Source organism: Monodelphis domestica, chromosome 1 (genome assembly GCF_027887165.1).
Source record: "Monodelphis domestica isolate mMonDom1 chromosome 1, mMonDom1.pri, whole genome shotgun sequence".
NCBI classification, from domain to species: Eukaryota; Metazoa; Chordata; class Mammalia; order Didelphimorphia; family Didelphidae; genus Monodelphis; species Monodelphis domestica.
In genome coordinates, this window is record NC_077227.1 from 556,544,174 (window position 1) to 556,566,512 (window position 22,339).

A 22,339-nucleotide genomic window follows, 5' to 3' on the forward strand; every position below is an offset into this window, starting at 1 on the left:
CAGAGAGATATTTGGGGGATGAAAATTGCATTTGAAGGGAATCTTTACTATTCATGAACATAGCCATTTTGACACATCGCTAAGATACCCCAGAGTTCTAGAATCAGGTCTGCTGAAATATGTCAGGTATCTTTTCCTCTAAGAAGTATACTAGCAAACAAACAGAATGAGACAAGATGCTATTTATTCAGCTAAATCTGTTTACTGAATTCAGGGGAAAGATTAGAATGCACACACACACAAAACAGAATTTAGATATTTTCTTATCCTTATGTAGTGGGGGATAGAGAAGGTGGAATGCAAAACCTCCTTTCATGAGTTGTTCAGTGAAGGGAATTTATATCTTAAAAGAAAACAAAAAGATTTTGGCATGGATTTTGTGGCTCTTCAAAAGAGCTGAAAATACTGTTAAGTGGTAGTTCTATGTTTTCAATAATAAGTGACATGAAAAGTTTGCAAAGCATTCTGCAAATAGCATTGCATTTGAACCTCACAATAACTCAGTTGCGTGAGCTAAAGTATTATAGGAATTAGCATCCCCATTTTATACATAATGAAAATGAGACACTGAGAAGTAAAATCATTTGCACAATGAAACAGTTAATAACAGGGAAAGGCAGGATTTGAACCTGTTTTTCTCTCCTCTCCTCCCCTCCCCTCCCCTCCCCTCCCCTCCCCTCCTCTCCTCTCCTTTCTCCTAGTATACCACACTCCACCATACTCCACTATGTTACAACACACCATACTGTAGTCTATTTTCTATTAAGTTACAACACACCGTACTTTGCCTAGAACACTGACAAAAAGTTATAGAAAAAAATAGAATTAGAGGGAGAAAGGAATAAGTATTTATATAGTGTCTCTCTATATGCCAGACACTTTTCTAAGCATTTAATAATTATCTCATTTGAACCTCCCAATAATCCTGGGAAGTAAGTGCTACTATATCCCTACTTTATAGTTAATGAAACTGAGTCAGACAGAGATTCAATTACATTTTCAGGACACATAGCTAGTTGTGTCTGAGGCCAGATTTGAATTCAAATTTCCTAACTCCCAGCCAGGTGTCTTATCCACTGAACCTTCTACTTTCCTCCCTAAGCAATGGTTCTTCTTCAAAAAATTCAGTATTTTCATTACCTAGAGACTTGAGATGAGCTAACAGCATGGCATGACAACTAAAATAGCTAATATAATTCTAAGCTACACTAGGAGAAGAATTGTGTCCAGAAAAAGGAAGATGTCGATTCCATTGTACAAAGTTCATATATGATTATAGGTATTGTTATTCTGAGAAGTAACAATTGGCATTTCTGTATAGTCTTAGAGGGTAAAAACCACTTTCCCGCTATTTCAACCATATGAGGGAGACACTGTAAGTAATAACCCCATATTATAGATGAGGCTACCGAGGTAGGAAGAAGAGAAATAATTTACTCAGAATTTCAGAGGGGTAGAGAGGAGTGAGTCTGGAGACAGATGTTCTGGGTCCCAATATAGGCTCTGACATTTAAAATCTGTGTGACCTTGGTGAAGTTATTTAACCTCTCAGGGACTCAGTTTGTTAATTGATAAAGTAATAGAGATGGATTAGATGGACTCTAAGGTCCCTTCTAACCATAGGTATATGATCCTGTTACCTAGATTATACCTATGACAGCTTCTGTTTTCTGGGAAAATTATTGAAAATGCCCTCAACGGAACAAGTATGAGTCTTTTTTCCCAGGCTTTTGGCTTTGGTATTTTTTTCTCCTCCTGGTCTTTTCTGCAGTGAGGCCATTTTTATAAATCACAGAAGCCATTTGCCATTTTTCTCTTTAATTGTGGTTAGGATACTTTACCTTGTCTACCTTTATATGTTACAGTAACTTTTTTGCTTCTCCCTCATCCCAACATTTCATTCTGAAAGAAACAGCCATGACCTAGTCCTCTCATTTTGCTGGGGCTAAACCTTGTTAGATATGTATCACTGGAGGGGGATTAGAGAAATACATAGTCTTTTCCAGAGGAATAACTTCAGGTGTATGTGTGTATAGGCTTCTGTCTCCCTTCAACCCTTTTTAAAAACTCTTTCCTCCAAAGCAATCTCTCTCTCTCTCTCTCTCTCTCCCTTCCTCCCTCCCCCCTCTCTCTTTCTCTCTCTCTCTGTCTCTCTCTCCTCTCCCTTTGCCCCTCCCTCTTTCTTTTTAACTCTCTCCTTCACTATCCCTGCTTCTCATGTCCCTCTCTCCCACTCTTTATTCCCTTATCTTCTTCCTTTCTCTCCCTTCTCCCTTCCCCTTCCCCCTCTCTTTTCTCTCTCTCTCCTTCAATAAACCTCTGATTTCACATCTTAAAATCACAAAGTGGTTGACTCAGCCTTTCTTTCTTAAAGGCATAAATTGAGCACTTTGGAGAATGAGTAGCCCATGACTACCCATGTAAGCATTTTAGAAAAAGTCACACTATCCAAGTTGTTTCTTTTTTTGGTGAAGGAAAATTGCTGTTTCTCTTCATGTTTACATTCAGCATTTATTGAATAGTAGCAGTTGATTCAAGTACAATTCAAGCATACTTAGTTGGACAGTTAGGTGAATAGAGTGTTGAGGCTAGTCAAGAAGACATCTTTCTGAGTTCAAATTTGACCTCAGACACTCACTAGCTATGTCACCCTGGGAAAGTCATTTAACTCTGCCTGGGTTATCTGATCTACAAATGCACAGGAGAAGGAAATGGCAAACCAATCTAGTACTTTTCCAAGAAAATGCCAAAATGGGTCACAAAGAATCAGATGTGACTTTAAAAATATCTAAAGAGCAATAAACTATACTCTGGTGAATCTATGATCTCATTCAAGTGAATCTTCTTTCAATTGATATTGATTTAATCCTATCCATGTCTTACCTAACTACACAAGTCTTATCCATTGATCTCACATAAATCCCTCTTATAAAGCAGGCTTTTGAGAGCCCTTTCTCTTGTTTTTTTTTTTTTTAATTATTGCAGATATGCTAGGATTCACCCTGTCAAATTGTTATCCTTTACTCTGGCTACAGAAGTGTCCCAACTTCTTTTCTGGTCATATGGGCACCTAATTATGATATGTGCTCCTCTTGTGCATACTAACTACTGTTGATAGCATGTTACATACCAGTTATACCTATGATAGTCAGACACTTTTAAATGTTTAATTGATATTCTGTTTTATACTGATACTACTTCACAATTGCTTATTTTTCCCAATATTATCCTGTCTTGTACCAATTGAGCATAGGTAAATCACAGTATACTTCTCTGGCAATATCTGCCTCATTCTAGCATGTATCTGATGAGAGATGTATCACCATCACTCCTCTGAAATGATGATTGGTTACTGCCCTATATTTATCTTTCTATTTCCTTTTGGGTCAACTACAGCTTGAATTCTTAAGTGATCTTGATGTTACATGATTTCCAGAACCAAAAATCACTGTAAGACTCATACAACCAAAACTTTAGAGTAGGAAGTGATCATAGAGGACATTAAGTTCAGTCTCCTCATTGTAGAGATGTGGAAATTGAGGCATAGTAAAGTTAAGTAAAAGACAGTGGGAGCATTATTGTTATCCTCCACCAGTACAGGTAGCTATGGTTCAATGGTTTGAACACTGAGTGTGGAGTCTAGAACACCTGAGTTTAAATCTGGCCTCAGATACTTCCTAGCTGTATGACTCTGGGCAAGTCACTTAACCTCAGATCCCTTGTCAAAAGGATCCTCTGAATTCAATGAAAAAGAGGACAAACCACTCTAATATTCTTGCCCAAAAAGCTCACAACAGTAACAAAATTTAAAAGACTTGTTCATGCTCACATAACTAGTAAGTGTCTGACACTGAATTTGAACTTGAAGTCTTTCTGAATAGCCCAGTACCTTACTATGCACACACTTCATCTCAAAGCTAATGTGGAATTGATGGGTCCTTTTGTATGTGTGGAAATAGAAATCATTGAGTTCCTGAACATCTTTTAAAATTCAATTGTCCTATTTGTGAAGTAATGGTTGTTGATTCAAAACAGAATTTCATGCTGAAGGGACCTTTGAACTCATTTGGTATAATCTCACTAATTTTATTGGTTCAAACTCTGGAGAAGGAGGGAGTAAAAATAAATTGTTCTGGACATGGTACAATATATCAGGATTTTAACCTCTGTGCTCTTACTCAGCAACACAATGCTTTCTGCCTAAATACAGAATAAAGAAAGAGGAGATTCTCAAGGAAAGATTAATGATTACTAGGAAAATAAGTTTCCTACAATGTTCAGTGATTTCTTTACAGTTTGGGGGAATTGTCTACAGTTTCAGGAAAGATTTTTAGGATATTATTATACTGAAGATATAGTGAAGGCTGCATCAATGATAAAGATGGCATTTACAGAGTCCTTTAAATTTTGCAATGCACTTTTAATTGCTTGTGGAATTTAGCCCTCACACCAACTCTGTGGGGTATATACCATTTTTATTCCCATTTTACAGGAGGACAATAATATTCTTTAAGAATGAAATTATTTGTACAGAATCATGCCAATCATCAAATAGTATTTAAAACCAAGTGTTCTCCATGTCTGCTTTGCTATACTACTTAGGCTGGCTTTGTTTTGATTCCCTTGGTCACAATTAATTCTGCTTTAATCTTTTTCTTATGATCTTCTAAAACTTTAGAAAATATCTTTCATTAATGTCCTGGGGGGGGGGGAGTGGGAGACTGCATTTGTAAAATACAAGAGGGATCCTTTGGGAGGAAATGACTCATTGGTGACTCTTAAAAACCATTTCTATATTGAATGCATGCCAGTGGTGTAAAATCCTTTATGAGCCCTTCATTCTACATGAACAGCTAGTAAAATGACATCTCTGCCATGGAATATTGGTTTGCATCTGTGGGACTCTTGGAAAATAGCTATTCAAAACTCTTAGATCTCTTATAATTCATATGAAATGATCTTGTTAGAGAGAAGAATGACTGTTATTTCTTAGAAGGGTCTGTCACTACTTGTCAGCCAATCAATAAACATTTATTAAGTCCCTACTATATACCAGACAATTATTTATTTTTCAGACAATTTCTTTTCTTACGAGGTGTGGACTTTCTCTTCCTCCTGGTCTTGTTCGTACCTATAAGTGTCTCAATTTTGGGAAACTCCTGATATGGAATCTTTTCCATTCATAAAGATGAACAACTCTTCTATGACTTTATATTCTTACACAGTTTCCTTTAGCAATTTTAAGAGATTAAGTGATTATGCTATATGTACTCAGCTTGTATGTATCAGAGGCAAGCCATAAACCTATGTCATCCTTACTCCTCAGCTGCCTCTTCATGTTCTTCTCATGAATCTGAAATTTTCAAAAAGTTTCTCTCATCAGTATCTTTGTAAGGTGGCATTATGGAGAAAGATGAGAGCTTTGCATAAGCTTTTAATGCATCTCTTGGCTCAAAGACAATGATTGGATTCTGTAGCATCTGAAAACTTCACAACAGTTAGTGGTTTCTAGTTATTATTGAATATGACAGTCTTCAATTAATAAATATCAACATAATTGTTGACTTGTTCTGTTGAAACGTTCTGTGGTTTTATCCAAGATCTAGCCAATAACATCTTACTGATATATCCATTAATTGTTCAACAAATGGAAGGAGTTCCAACTTGGCTTAGTCCTTGGCAAATCTTACCTATGTGACCTTTCTTCATGTAGCTAGGCAGTAAGGTGGATAGAGCACTAGGCATGGAGACAGGAAGATATGAAATCTGGCCTCATATACCTACTAGGCGTCTGACCCTTGGCAGGTCACTTAACCTATAGTTGCCTCAATTTACTTATTTATAAAATGGAAACAATTTGGGGACAAAATAGAGACAACTTCCCAACATTGTTGTGAAAATAAAATGAGAGAATATTTGTAAAGCATTTAGCACACTGCCTGGCAAATAACCGATACTTAATATATGCTTGAATCCTTCCTTCTTTAAATAAACCATTCTTATATTTCTACTATTTACAATGTATTGTACTAGACCTAAAGAAGATTAAATAAAAGATGGTTCCTCATGAAGTTCTAAGTAGATGTAACACAAAATGATATATAAACACATAAGAGAGATGAAAACTAAGTTCTGTATATATTCGGAATGTATGAAGGATGATTAATTACTAATGGAAGCAAAGAATCTTTCTTGGGAGACAGAATTTCATTAAATTTTAAAGACAAGTAATAAGAAAAAGATAGTTCAGATTTAAGAATCACCACAGATAAAGTTGGTTTGTTAAATTTAAATAACATTTATTTCAAATAATTTGGTATGCAGATGAGGGAGTCAAAGGAATCCAGAATCTTGAAAGGTCTTAAACTTATGTCAATATGAGGAATGGTTGGAGAAACTTGGGATATTTAGCTGGGAAAAAAGAAGATTTCACTGGGAATAGTTTATAGGTTATGATAATTGTCTTCAAGCATTTGAAGAGATATCAAGTGGAATGAGTGATTATACATGTTCATTGTTGGCTTCAGAGGGCAGAACCAAGAGTAATGGGTGAATATTGGAAAGAGGCAAATGATACCTGATACAGAGAAACAGAGTAAGAAATATTTGAATAGTTAGAGCCACTCAGAAATTCAATTGTCTAATATGAAGTAGCTTCCCTCTAATTAGCATATGCCAAGCAGAAATTAGGAATATTGTTTTTGTGCTTCACTTTCCAGTATGGATTGATCTACATTGACCATTAACTCTATTCCCATCTTAAAGTTCTGTGATTCCCTGATAGTGTAGCATGTGAAGAGGGTGCTGACTAGTTCAGTTTGGTTGGATATTTTTAGATGGAAATTTTTTATAGTATTTTTAGATGGAAATGTATTTTTATAGTATTTTTAGATGGAAATGGTGGGAAATAAAGCTAGGAAGAGAGGATAGTGACATATTACAGAAGCCCTTGAAATCCAAACTAAGAACATTGGATTTGGTTCAACAGACAGTAGGAGGTGATTAACAGTTTTAAATGTGTAGTGACATGATCTAATTTTGATATAAATAAGATTATTCTATAATAGTGTGAAGAAAGGGTTATTGGGTGTATAGAATGGCGAGGAGGAAACAAACTTGTTTATTATAGACTGGTCAAACAATAAGGACTTGTTCTGAAATAATTGTAATGAGAGTAGAGAGGAACAAACAAGTTTGGGAAATAAGATATAGGAAGAACTCATAGGTCTTGAAATTTAATACATTGTGAGAGGTGAGGAAAATTTTAATATCTCACCAAACTTTTAAACATGAAAAACAGGACAAATTGTGATATATATGGAAGAGATGGGGAAATTACAAGGAGGAGAAATTGTAGTGGGAGAAAATAATAACTTTAAATTGAACATGCAGTTTGAGGTATTGGTGGTACATCCAAGTAGAAATATTCTATACAAAGTTTGAAATATGAATTTGTATCATAGAGAAGAGATTAGGGTCCGAAAAGATTGAAAAATTTAGACTTGGGAGCCAACTGCTTCCAAATTGAAATCCTGGAAGGAAGTAATGCACTTTTGACCACTGCTAACTATCACTTAGGGGAAATTGCTTAAACTCACTGATCACTAAGTGATCAGTTTCCTCAGATGTAAAATGACATTTTGGGTTCAAGCTCTAAATCTGTGAGCCTACAAAAAAAGAGAAGAGGCCCAAGGAAAGAACCTTGGGAACATCCACATCATGAAGTCAGGAAAAAAAAGAAGAGTAATTGAAAGAACCACATAAGCTCCTTCAACCAGTTAATCAATCAACCCATGTGTATTAGATGCTTTCTACATACCAGAAACCATTGTGATTTGCAATGAGAATACAAAGACAAAGATGAAACAGTCCTACCTCTCATGGAATTTTCCTTCTATCCTTACATTCCTATTTCATTTTTGTCTCTTTACTTATCATATCTAGTAAAGTATCTTGCCAATGGCAGGCTGTACTTTTTTATTAAATTAAATTAACATAATCACCATAGTAGTAGCATATAGTGAGAATGTTAAAAAAAGCTGAATGTTAAATGTTAAAAAATACATTAATATATAAAGATGATATAAAGATATAAGATATATATCTTTATAGATAAAGATAAAGATATATGATATAAGATATAAAAACTTATCACTGCCAGGAATAGGCTTTGAATATGTCCAATTTCAGTGATACATCTGCATTGACCTATGAATGAATGAATGTGCACCGACCCACTTTAAGATTGGCCACAGCCATAGTTGAAATCAATGTCAAGAAATCATCATGACACCACTAGCTTCATCACTGTCACGTCTTTGACTGCTGCTGCAAATTGTCTCAGTGAGCTGACCCCATAAAGGACTGTTCTAATGAGAATGTAGCCAGAATCCAAACTGAGGGAGGAACTCCCCTTGCAGCTGACAAACCTTGGTTTCACAATAGAGTTGTGAAACCACAAAAGAATCTATGCCAAGGAAAGTGGGAAAATATTCCTAACACTCAGTCTACAACCAAATCCAGGTCTTCTCTGCAGGGCTTTAAGGGACATGTGAGTTCTCTGACTTACAAGATTTTACAATTCAGAGATGGAAAGAGCCTTAGAAATCATCTACTCCTTTACTTTCTTCTACAGATGGGAAAACTAAGATTCTGCTAGGGGAAGTCATTTATGTGAAGTTACTTAAGGTGAGTAATAGAATTTAGAATTTGAGTCCAGCCTCCAATCAAAAAATCCAGCATCTCTTCACATATATTGCCCTTCCTCTTCACCCTTTCTACAATTATTAACCTTCATAAGATCAAAGATCTTGAAAAGAAATTAGAGACAATATAGTATAATGACTTCATTTTACAGATGAACATATTGAGACCTAGGGAAACTAAGGGTACCTATAATCATATACATGAATAAACATCTGATGCAAAATTTGAATACAGCTCCTCTGACTCCAGAGCTGCTTCTTTTTTTTTTAATAGTACCAAACTGCCTTGCCAAGGACTGATATCCATCTTAACCCATTTTCTTATATAGTGAAAGATATTATAGGCAAAGTGAAGGCTCTCTCAAGATGTGGCAGTAAAAGATACTCATTCTTCAAAGAAGTCAGCATTGTAGCTTGAAGAATAGAAAATTGATTGAAGGAACTAAGGATATTTAGCCTAGAAAAGAAAACGTTTAGGGAAGATCAAATAGCTACCTTCTAGTATTAGAAGGTTTGTCACATGAAAGAAGAAATGGCCTTCTTTTCCTTGACTCAAGGGGAAGTACTAGGAACAAAAGTGGAAGGTGCAGAGGCTGATTTCAGGTCATTATAAAGAAAAACTTCCAAACTAGAGCCACTTCATTATGGAATGTGAGATAAAGGAATCTTCTATCCCAAAGGAGATTATCAAGTTGAAACTGAATGATCACTTCTTGGGACTTCTGTAGAATCAATTCTTATTCAGATATGACTTGGACAAAAGAACCTCCAGTGGCTCATCCAAATGTTTGGATTTTGTTATATTTTAAATGCAAAACTTCTCCTGGATTCAGAGACTTGGGAAATGACACGAAGAATTGCAATGAAACATCTGTCTGAATTTTTTTCATACAATGTACTCTCTTCCTCATGGGACCTTGTCATATTTTTCTGACTTCTCAGACAGTGATCCATCCTAATTTGTATGATATCTATTTGTGTTCAAGTCACTCTGCTTCTCTTGTGAGGTCTCTGTGGTGGAAAATGCTTCTTATATTGGCATCTAGGGTAATGTGCATTGTACACATTAGGCACTTTATAAATGTTTGAAGGAATGATCTCAATTGCTGATAAACCTCAGTGCTTTGAAGATTACCTGGACATGTCATGCTACTCACCTGCAATTATAGAGGCAGATGTAATTGTTCCCTAAGTGCCTTGTTCCTGTTTGCCTCACAACCTTGCTGACAGGTTTCAGGCTAATATATTCTTTGGTTAGCTGCTGGATGATGCCATTCATTCCTGGGGAAACTTTTTGATAAACAAAACAAAACAAAAAGCAAAAAAAGTAACCCAAAGTCCTCAGACCTATTGTATTCTAAGTGGAAGCTATGAAGACTTGAAAAGCTATGGGGAAAAAAAGGCCATTCTAGATCTATTTTTTTCAAATGAAATGTGTCTATTGTGACTATAAAATGTAAGTCTTTATATCATTTAAAACGTTTTCAGGGTATTTTTTTTGGTTTTTGACATGTTCTTTGATGAATTGTATACTGTACCTCCATTCCTCAAAGCATAAATTTCTATTTGTTTTAAGGGAAATATAAAACATGATTGAAATGGGTTTTCCAAAACAGTAGCAAATTAGTTCATTGCATTGTATTGTGCTTTAAATAGGTAAAGAAAATACATTGCATATCTAACATATACTACACACATCTGTTTTTAAAGATCATGAATATATAATAATAAATATAACTGTATAAATACATCCGACCCCCTGACCAGAGGAAATCCCCTTATTAAAATAGCCTGTATGCCATACTTATATAAGTATTTGGGTTTGCTTTGTAAGAGTTTTAGTCCAGTACAAAATCTGGGACATATAAATCTAGTTCCCTTAGTGTGTAAGTAATGTAGCTGAAGTGAGCTAGCTAATTTTGGAAAGTGCATTAATGTATTCTGCCACCAGGGTACCTTAAATTACTGGTTCTTTGCAGTGAAAGCCAACCTACTAGTTGAAAGCATTAATTCAACTTGCAGAAATATCCAACTTAGTGCCAGAAGAACCTGGCAAAATTGGGCCCTTTGTGGAACATGTTTCTGATCCCTTTATTTGAGTTAAAAGAACTAAAAGCCAAAGTATACTTTTCATACATAAATATATGTGTCTGTGTCTGTGTGTACATATATGTTATGTCTCTGTGGATGTGTGTATATGTGGCATACATTTGTGTAAATACATATATTATATGTACATATATCACTTTTAGCTTTGCAAAGCACTTCACATATTAACTCACTTGATCTTCATAACATCATTGTCAAATAGATTCAATTGTTATCCAATTTATAGATAAAATAAAAAGCGAAAAATAATCCAAAGGCCAGAGACCAAAAACTGTGAATACTTGAAAAGATGTGAAAAAAGCCATTCTAGATATATTCTTTTCAAAAATTTTTAATTGTCTAAAAGAACCTACCCCAAATATCTTGCCATGGTGGAAAGGAAAACTAGTATAGAAGGCAGGAAGACCAGGGTCCAAATCTGCCTTTGACACTTAATGGCTGTGTGACTTTTCATAAGTCACCTTACCATTCAGTTCCCTTCAGATAACCTCTAAGATGCTGACCTGCAATGAAAAATGGATTTTCTTTCCTGGAAATTTTCTATATCAACAAAATCATATGTGCAGTACAAATCAAAACAGCAATAAAAATGATTGATAAGTAATAGGAAGAGAAAAGATTGAGGGACTAGGGGTGTGAATTACAAAGAACAGAATGAAAAAGAACTAAGAACTAACAAAGTATCATGAAACAAGACTCATCATAGCTTTCAAATAAACAGATGAAAGAGAAAAATCCTTAAGTAGTGGTGGCCAAAATGAGCATCACATTTATTTCCAGTTCTGAGAGCCTAGGGAGTATTCCCTGAAAACATTCTGAGTTTTTACTGAGATATGGTGAAATTAAACTTATTCAAAACATGGCTTAAAGTAAATAATTGAATGCCTACAAATTAATAAATTAATCTGGAACTGCATATAATCTGACCTGGAAAGTAATTTTATTCTGCTAGATTCAAATTAAAGAATGTTACAAAAAGCAAATTATAATTGCAAAGCACTATAGGAATGTCATTTATAAATAGTATATTGAATATGCAATGTAAATATGTACATATAGTATATTTTAAAACTCAAAGTTCATAGAGACATAAATATATTTAAGTCTATGTCAGTATGTGTGTATATAGTTTGTTTGCTTTTTATATTGATTGGTGATTGCTCAGCATAAGGAACTCATGATTTGGCTCCTTTTACTAATATGCATCATGGACTTAAGTGTCACAATTTTATAAGGGTCTTCAACATTGAGAAGAGTTAAGTGATTTATCCCAAGTTAAATAGCCAGTATATATCAGAGGCAGGACTAAGTAAAGTCTTCAGGACCTCATAGCTATACCTCTGTGTCTACACAGTTGAGTATATAATACTTGTCCCTATACATGTGCATACCTGCATGCATTCACATGCTTTTTACATAAATATCTCACTGAATCGTGTATTGCAAAATTATAACATTTTCCTCATGAAGAAAAATAAGGAGACTTAGAGATACTTTAATACTAGAGTAATTCATTAGATAATGAATAAACATTTCTGCTTAATTTTTAAAAAATCATGGGGATCCATGCAAAAGATGATATAAGGAGATCATAGAGAGAGCTGTGCCAAAGCATCAACTTTTCCATCTCTCCTAAATGCCCCTCTATATAAATTTGCCAGTAATTGTTCATTTAAGTACCTCCTCTTGGTCTCATCATTAGGTTCTAAAACAAAATTAATGTCATCTTCTGCTTGCACTTGTCATGTTTAATTTGCAGATTATGATATATTTTGAGCAGTTTTTAAATCTTATTTTGAGGGAAATTTCTTTGAAATTAAGACTTTTGAAATAATATTAAGTTTCCCACACTTAAAATTCTCTAAGAGAAGAAAAAGTTTTCTGAGAAAGGACTTTCTGCTTGGTATCTTGGTATCTGTCCATGAAGAAACCCCTTGTAGTGAAATGCATTCTGCGTATGTTTCCCCAGTATTGTAATATTAATTCCATTCTTTTATTTGAATAATATGTAGGGCTTTACAGTATATTCTGATCTAGTCAACACAATGAGATGTGAACACCCCAAGATATCATGCTAGGTCTTACTGAAATACAAAGAAATACCAGGCTTAGTCCCTCTTCTCAAAGAGATTCCAATCTAGCTAGTGGAGCAAAGAGCATGGAAATAAAAAAAAAAGATTCTTGGACATATCCATCAGGAAACTGAATCTATAGTTCAAGAATAAACCTGATGAAAAAAGTAGCTGAGTTCAGACCTATATGTTTGTGCCATTAAATGATCCAGGTTTCCTCTTCCCCTTTTCATCATCTACAAACTGAGCTGACACTTTGCTCCAAGTATTCAGGTGCCAGAATGACAGGATTTATATAAAAGCATAAGTTTGAAAAAGCAAAAAGTCTGTTCTGTGCTCTATTTATCTTTTCACAGGATAGAAAAAAGGTTGATCAGTATAAGATGGGCTTGACGTGCTATCTGTAACCAAGACTAGCATATCTGGGAGGGAAGAGGGAGTAAAAGAGAAGAATTAAATCCTCACAGCTGAATATGGTGCATCAGTCTTAAGACAAAATGATGGGGATATGTCAGCACATGTCATAAGTATTATTTCAAAGAGATGAATGTTCATCTGTTTTCTGTGGTGTGCGAATATTTTAATTTTAAGAAGAAAAGCTGTTTTTATGTGAAATGCTTATTAACTCATGTCTGAATTCCAGGTGTCTCAGATACTGTAGAACTTTTCATACTGCAAGAAAAAACTTGCCTTGAGTCTTGTGCCTGTTTATTCATTGGTTACTGTTGATTTTGCCATCATTTTACCATCCAAAGACAAGAGTAGTTGTGGAGGCAAAGACCAATGTGATTGGAGAGGAAGCTTACTATTATTCCCAATCCCAAATGCCAACTTGGTTACATGTAGAATTGCCTTCACTACTCTGAAACTTATCTCAAGAGGGACCCATTTGTTATAGAGGCCAGAATCCAAGAATTACTGCCATTATCTCTGGAGGCAGAATTACATAAAGACATTGCTCCCTTATCACAATGGTCTACTTCCCAAAGAAATGCTTCATCATTTTGCTCTTAGCTACTATAGAATACTCATTTCAAAGCTTTAGCAGGGTTAGATTCCAAACATTTGCATGATGTCGTCCAAATGGGAACAGATATTTCAGCTATAATGCATGACAAGTCTCACTTTTTATGGGTTCTATGTACACAGCATGTTTCTCTTGTTTCTACTGTAGAGCCTAATTTTGTCCAGCTATGTATTGAAATAAATATTGCTATTGTTTTGCCCAGATAACTCCAACAAGGGATGTTGGAAAAATCTCTACCTCCTCACTCTCTTGTACCTTGCTTTTGTCCAGTCTGTGACTGTCCAGGAGAAAGTTAACAAGTATGACCAAGTCTCATCAGCCATTTTTCCCCTCATTACAGCCATCATGCTTCTGGCTGAGGAGGACGGGCTGGGGCATCCCTTCAGAGCCCATTAACATCAATCCTTAGTTGGCAGAGTGGTGCAGAATTGATGTTTAACACAAGAAACGCCCTCCTAGGAGCAGAGTGCTGCTTTCACATGGTGTTGCCAACCCATAGAGCGAGAGACTGGGCTCCTCCGGGTAAGCTTTGTGTTAGACACAGTGTGATTTTTACCCACTGCCGTAAATCGGCTCCCACCATACTCATCATGTGTCAGTTCTGCATACCCACTTTCAGGTGTCACTAGCCTCTGGAGTGGATTTGGAAACTCATGAACACAAAAGTTGAATGGTACCTCCATTGGGCAAACCCATCTCTCCACCCCCATCTTAAAATTGAATTTTAGTGGCACGCATGATAATTCCAATCATATCAACCATTTCAGTCTGGCTTCTGCACTGCATTAGGTCAAGGGAAATGATTTGAAGTAGAAACCCGAATGAACCTTTATGAATCAGTTTCACTCCCCATACCATTGATCTCTTCTCCTTATATATTCCATCACACTAATTTACTTGGAATGGAAAGTATGTGAAGTGGGCTCACAAGAACTACTCATTTGGATATATATTGCCCCAGTTTCCTATCCTCCCCCCATAAATCCATTCCTATAGTCAGAACAGAAAAAGGACATAGCTACGGTCAATGCCAATGCTTAATTGGCCCTGTCCAACCTGGAGGCAGCCTCTCTGATGAAATACATTCTTTAGTGATGGTATATTTAAAAGAATGCCATCAGGTTGATCTCCACGAACTACGCGACTTTAACCCAAAGCTAACTCAATGCATAATTGAACACTTTCAACACCTAGGCAGCAACAACATTGCTGTTCCCTATCCCCAAACTAATGAATGGTTAATTTATACTGTGCAGAAGAATAGACTTTGACTTTCACTCCAAATTAGTTTTGTCATAATAAGCACATTAGCCACTGGTGAATGTTTTTCATATGCTTTTCTGCTGCTTGAAATAATTCTTCAGATCTCAAAAATCCATATGGTTAATTTTCATCATTACCTTGAGCTTGACTTTTTTTTTATTCCCTCCTACAGGAAGATTTTTAGCAGGAAAAAATGCAGTGGAAGCTTTTACTTTTCAAAGCATATTTCTTTCATAAAGAGATGATGGGTGGGGGTGTAGGAAGAGGAAGGCTTAATCATATCTTGAAAGTAGCTACATTTCTCCTATTTCCACTGACCAGTCGTTTCCGTCAGATATATTTGTAAAGATTTGTCCAACTATAAATTGAATTGGACAGCCTCAAAGATTGCTTTAATGCTGACCATTGAGAGCATCATACAAGGGAGGGTGTTGGTTAAGTCAGCAAGACAGATTCTGACTGTGGCATAAAATTGAATCTAGGGTAATTATATATATGTATATATATACATATATATTAATTTGGTCTCATTTCACAGATTGAAGTGGAACAACATTACATTTCCAGTCAGCTGTAATTATCCTGTGAAAATCAGTACTTTAAAAAACAAAGATATTTTGATATTGGACAGTAGATACTTCTCTGCTGATTGAGGGAGCTATGAATGGAGCTTTTTATTCTCAGAAACTTTCATAACAATGCTATCAATTAGACAGATGGCTTTCATGTTCTAAAGGGATGGGTAAATAGCCAAATCTCGAACCACAGATAATGATATCTATCAACTTGAAGCCTGTACATTAATATTTATTCTTCTTCTAAAACCTACTTGCACATTGTTGGGGTGGATGGAATATACCTAATTTACTAAGAAGGAAAGAAGTAGAAAGAACAATAGCCAAGGAGTCTTTTGATTACAACTTCATCAATTTAAGTATGCTGTCTCTCCTGGGACATTTTTCTGTTTTGAAAAAGACAGAGAATGAGTATGTGTTTTACATCACATGATATTAGATATTCTTATATTCAGGTTTTGTTTTTTAAAGACTAGAAGATTTACATTTACTGTTGAAAACTGGAGGAAGAATAAAATTAAACCCGAGCAAGGTGTTAGAATATTCCAATAACGTTTCCTTTTACTGTTCCCTGATTATCTAGGTTGCCATCCTCACCTCAGTAGCATGTTCCCACATACCCCTGTGAATTGCTCAATCTCTAAATCTTTCCTGCTTCCAGGTCTCCCTTTCTTCTTTCTCTTAAAAATTTAAAATATGACATTCCTTCTTTTTTGGTGTAGAAAGTTCCTAGAATTTATTTCTTGCTGAATAATTGGCCCTGCATATGCAGATTTACAAATATGCATGAATTTGTAAAAGTAGTTAAAGTTTGATATCTATATTTCTTCCATAAACTGGCTGCATTCCCACTATGGGGGCCTGAAAAATTAAATTGAATTTTAGTCAAGTAACAATTTATAGTAAATTGGAGCAGATTCCTTTCCATCGAAAACAACAGAGATTCTTGACTCCTGAGTGAATGTAGGCAGTTGACAGCTATTAAAGCTTCTCTCTTCATGTTTCTTAAGCTGCCTGGAATATTAAAATCCTGGGAAGCAAGCAGAAATGCTATGATTATGCTTTTCTTTTTCCTCTGCTTCTTCCTAGTCCTTATCCTCTTCTCTCTGTTCTGCAACCACTGGACCTGAGTTCAAATCCTAAGTGATCTTATGAAAATTATCTTCTTTGCCTCAGTTTCTTAATCTATAAAATGACAGTATTGGACTAGGTGATTTTTAAAGTCCCTTCTACTTTTACCCTTTGATTCTTCTTGGAGGGAAACCATGGCATTCTAAACTTTCCTTTAACATTTCATTTTTACATTGATGTATAGTTTTCACCACCTCTAGGCAGTATGAAATTAGTCAATACAACTATGGAGCTAGAAGGGAACTTGGAGATCATCTTAGCTCGAATCCCTCAGGTTTCAGGTAGGAAATTAAAATGCAAAAATGGGTAGCAACTGGCACAATGCCAGATTTAGAAATGAAATATCCTGACTCCTAGAACAGGGTTTTTTTTCAGGGTACCAGCTGCCTCTTAGTTTTCTCGGTTATGCCCAGGAGACACCTTGTATTAGCAGAGCTCACCACTTTGATTTTTACAAGTGTTTGGTAAAGTATCATTACTTACTCCCTTGCTCTCCCCTCCTTCAATTTATTAACCCCCCCTCAGCCCCTTCCCATCTCTCTACCATCTCAATTTAGAAAAGTAATTATCCTATTAAAAAGACTTTGGGCTCAGCACAACTCTTGTCCCTTCTAGCAGCAGCTTCCTTCTTTTCCAAGATTTATTATAAACATGGCCCTCTTTGCCTCTTTAGGCCCCTGGCATTATAACAGTTTTAGTATTTTACAGCTCAAGTGTTATTCATTCAGAGGCTGCACTATATTTTACTAACAAAACAGTTACAAAGATTTCCCCGTGAGACATTAAATGTTCTCATCCTGGCATGCCACAGTGTCCAGACCATTGTGGGAAAAGTATTGGAATTCAGAAGCCCTCACATCCCTGATGACTTCTCAGGTCTTGAAGAAATATTTTCTGATTAAATTAGTGTCCACCATTACCTGAAATGAAGCTTTCTGAAGGTTGAATCCTAAACACATCATTTCTTTCTAATTTATCTCTAGTTGTGGTGGTGGTATATGTGGGTATAGGGGGGCATGGAGTGCATGTTTGTGCTTATATGATTTTTTTGCCTTTATATATTAATACACATTTTCAAGATGTTTGCAGTAATCCAGTGCAATGATATTTTAATTTAAAGTATGTCAGGTAGGTGAAAATGGTTTAATTTTTATAAACTAGATTTATTTATTTTTACCTTTGAAAATGTTTCTAAATGCATGCTGTGCATGAGTGGACAGTTCTTTGACCCTGGAGGTACAAATGTTCTAGATGGAAGATTACTACTATATTCTGATTCATTGATTTTTAAAGATATTAGCAGCATATATTATATTTAACTTTTTATGTGGCTTCATGGTGGTTTGTTTTATGATTAGAAAAAAAAATTTACAAAGCACCAAACTTGAATAAATCAGGTAAAAATCAGGAAGAAAAAGTCTGTGAAGAAGTTGGATCAGGGAATGTAAGAGGATGAGAAAGAGGTCATCAGGGAAAGAGAGATTAAAACAGTATTAAACTGAAAGTAAGGGAACTAAGGGTACTAGTTTCAGATTTGTCAGTATTTAACTGTATGTAGCAAATTACTTGAAGTATTTGTCCATAATTTAACACTTATCAAGGGCCTACAGTGTGCAAGACCCTTTGGAACTAAAAATACAAGTATGAAAAAAAATTCTATATAGTTTTATATATTAATTGTTGTTATTTAGGTATTATTTATTCTTTTCTAGCTCTCTGTGACTCCATTTGGAGTTTTCTTGGCAGAGGTACTAGAGTGGCTTGCTATTCCCTTATCCATGTCATTTTACATATGAGGAAACTGAGGCAAACTGGGTTAATGACTTGCCCAGAGTCACATAGTTAGTAAATGTCTGAGGCCAGATTCAAAATCAAGAAGATGATTCTTTCTGACTCCACGCCTGGCCCTCTGCCACTGTGTCACCTAGCTGCCCAGTATTATTCTAATAAGTGAGATTTAATATTGCATACAAAATAAGTATGATACACAAAGAAATGTGCTAGGGAAAATGAGGCAGAATAGATACATTTGAACTGGAATAATTAGAAAACTGGAATAAAAGATGATGGCACTTAGAAAGGAGAAGAAATTCAATACACTAAGATGTATGGAGGGATATTTACATCTTTGGGAGAGGGAATAGGTTACATGAATACATAGAACATTCCTTCATTTATTTAAAAAAAAGGGATTAAATTAAATGTTCTCTTTATAGCTTTCTAGCTTTGTTCAAATCTCTTGTAGAGATATATTTCAGTTACCTGAGGATCCTGTAGAAAAACAGCATCTAAAGGGCAAACATGTTAATATGCACTGTTGTTTACTGTGTGAAAATTTGGGGGATCTAGTATCGAAGATTTTCAACAGTATCCTGATGGTTTAAAGCAATTAGAAGATATTGGTGACTGAAAAGTTTATCAAGCTTTCTGGAATGTAAAATTGGATCATATCTGAAAGTTGGTGAGATTTTTTCCTTCTATAAAATGTCTACCTGTCCATGAAATCTAGCAAAATGTAAATAAAAATAATTACTATAGCTATATGTAGTAAGGTACCACAAGAGATTCTGTATTGGAACATATTATAACATATAAAATATTACCATTTTTATCTATTTCTGGAATGACTCACTCCCCTTGATCTGTACTTATGATGGAAGAGTCTGGGATGATTTCCTGGAGAGGGGAAATAGCCTGACTTTAATGCTGTTATACCTCCTTCTCAGAATCCTGAGATCCTTGATGTTAACTATGGAACCTAACAATGAGGCACGCTGAGGGAAATCCACATAGCACAATTCTGGATTGCAGGTCAGGATGACTGGGCAGAAGCAATCCTCTTTTGAACCCTTTCTTCTTTCCATCTTGATGGAGTCATTTCTTTGCTTTAGTTAGGACATTGAAGAGTTAAGGTGTTTTTAGGCGTAAGCTTGAGATCTGCAAAGCTTTCCTAGTCTCCTTCCTTAGCCAGACTCTCTGACTTTTATTAATCCTAGGATCTGCAAAGCTAGTTAGTTCTACCTTCTATAGCCTTCAAGATATTTTCCTCTGTTAAATCAGAGGATCACAAAGGGCGAAGTAGACAAAGCTTTGGAGAGGTTTTCTTGTCTTTCCAACTATAGATGGCACTAGAGGGCAAAAGAGTCTCTTCCCAGTCAGTTCCTGCAGCAGTGGAGGGTGCTTTCTCCAGTCAACTCCCAGCATAACAAAACTGATCCAGTAAGATCCAATCTCTGCATCAACTATAGAGCTAGTCAATCTGTAGAAAGCTGGAGTTGACTACTATTAGCTCAGCTCTGTTGATTTCTGCACTCTGTCTTCTATAAGCAGCTCTTCTCCTTCATTTCTCTGTGTCTTCTCAGATGTCTTCTCATCTTTTTTTTAATGACTCAAATAAAGGGCTACTTGAATGTACTGAACCACTTCTAATTTAGGTTGAGAAACCCCAAATCAACATTTCTGTCAAATGTGAAACAAATAGCTATTATACATACTCTCATAGAGTTAAATATTTCTTTGAATCAGTTTTCCAACAATAATTTTCCAAGTTGTAAGAGCAATTGTATGCAAATTAACTACTGAGGCAAAATATACTGCAGCTGTCTTTAAAATCAGTCAATACTTTGGACTCTAAGGACAATTTTCACTCTATTTCTCTCAGAATTTTGAGTCTTCCCTTCCTTTTAAATGATAGGATTTTTTTCTCAAATTCTTTGAGAATTGTTCATATTTCTCCTCCACCTGAATTTCACACAAAATATTCTTCTTCTCTCCTTTTCAGAAAATATGATGTCCCCATAAGACAAGGAGTAGTATTGTTCATCAATAATGAAAAAATATAATTAGTGAGCTATCCTCATACAGGGTCAGGCAGGAGAGAGTCAGTTTTTCCACACTTGGGAAGCAGTATACTCTTCTTCGTATGACACAGTTCTCACATAGGAGGCACTTAATTCATGTTAATTGATCAATTAAATGAACAAAAATTGTCATACACATACTCTTTTTCCATTTTGATACTGTACTCCATTATTGAAGCCATCCTCATTCTCTCACCTGACCATCTTCTCTAATCTATTATTAAAATATACCTCTTACAAAATTAAGAACTCTTATCCTATTCTCTACTAATTAAAAGAATAAATCTGTACCAATGACATCATGTGTCCAACCTCCCAGATAACTGTTTGTATTTTCAAAGGCCATTTTAAAGACAAGATCAAAAAGCACTCTGACAAACTAGTAGGGGTTATACTTTTGTTTAGGAAAGATTATTAAAGTTTCTCCTAAAAGGAAAGTATATGTGGCTTCTTTCACTCTACTTCCAGAGTTCACCTTGGCCTTCATTATTTTAAAGAAGTGAACAAGTTCATGTAAGAGTAGAATATTTAGACTGAAAATACCCTACCTCTAGCAGTTTCTATAGGCTTTACACTTGGCAGCTCTCAGCGGGTATTCAAAGGCTGGCCTTGGTTTCTATAAAGATTATATAGTGAATGAAGTGGTCTGGAAAGTAACCAAGACCCAAACAGCATAGAATTGAGCAGTTAACCAGAGAATATGTAGCAAAGACTTTCCCTGGAGTGTTTTCCCCTTTTATGACTGTTTTCTTGGCTAGAGACTTGAGATTACTTCTTCATGTGCTTTTTTACAAAAATTCTCCTCTGTAATATTACACTTTTCAAACATTATTTTACATTTACTTTTTCCAATATAACATATTAGGTATATGATCATCACTTTTATAAAGATGTAGAGAAATGGGGTATAGATGTTGATGTAGAGAAATAAAGATGTAGAAATACTTCTAGCCAGCGTTAAGGTATAACTGAATAGGAAGAATATCTTTCCCCTTTTCCCCATCCCAAGATGGGTCACTATTATCACCTAGCTTGCATCAAATGGAGATATTTTTGGAAATCTTAAGCCATAGTAGTTTTAAAGCTGACATTTATATAACTCTTTAAGGTTTGAAAAATGCATTGATCCTTATGACAGTCCTGTGTTATGAGTTAATATTCCCATCTTAGAGGCAAGGAAACTGTGACTCGGAGAGGTTAAGAGAATTGACTCAAGATCAGTTAGCTTGTAAATTTTGTAATTACTATGTAACCTTAATCGCTGTGACTTTATTTTACTCAAATACAGAATAGAAGAATTTGGACTAATTAACCTATAATATTCTAAATCTCTATGATTTTTGATCTACAATTCCTATGATAATTTTCTGAAGTCTGCTTCAGATCCAGGTCTTTCTGATGACAAGCTGAATACTCTAACCATTTTGCTAAACTCTATTGCTTAAAGCCATAATTAAGGCGCTTTCTGCTTTAGGTTTCTCAAATGGGTTGAGAAAGAACCTAGTTGGTGATGGAGTTCTCATCCTTCAGGCAAATTTTCTCCTCTGAGCACTAAGCTTTTCATCAGTGCAAGCTATGCACCATGAGCAAGAAGATT

The 22,339-nt window shown here is 35.4% G+C and overlaps 1 protein-coding gene across 5 annotated transcripts in view; it reads left to right on the forward strand.

Annotated features, from left to right (window-relative positions):
• Positions 1 to 22,339, forward strand: part of DLGAP2 (DLG associated protein 2) — a 1,318,656-nt gene that overhangs the window by 465,656 nt on the left and 830,661 nt on the right. For 2 of the 5 annotated variants that reach the window (XM_056813398.1, XM_056813396.1), the window contains exon 2: positions 14,254 to 14,435. The exons of the other annotated variants lie outside the window; for them this stretch is intronic. In XM_056813398.1, the coding sequence (XP_056669376.1) occupies positions 14,345 to 14,435 (91 nt within the window). In that variant the 5' untranslated portion in view covers positions 14,254 to 14,344. The remainder of the gene's footprint in view (positions 1 to 14,253; positions 14,436 to 22,339) is intronic. 5 annotated transcript variants of the gene reach the window in all.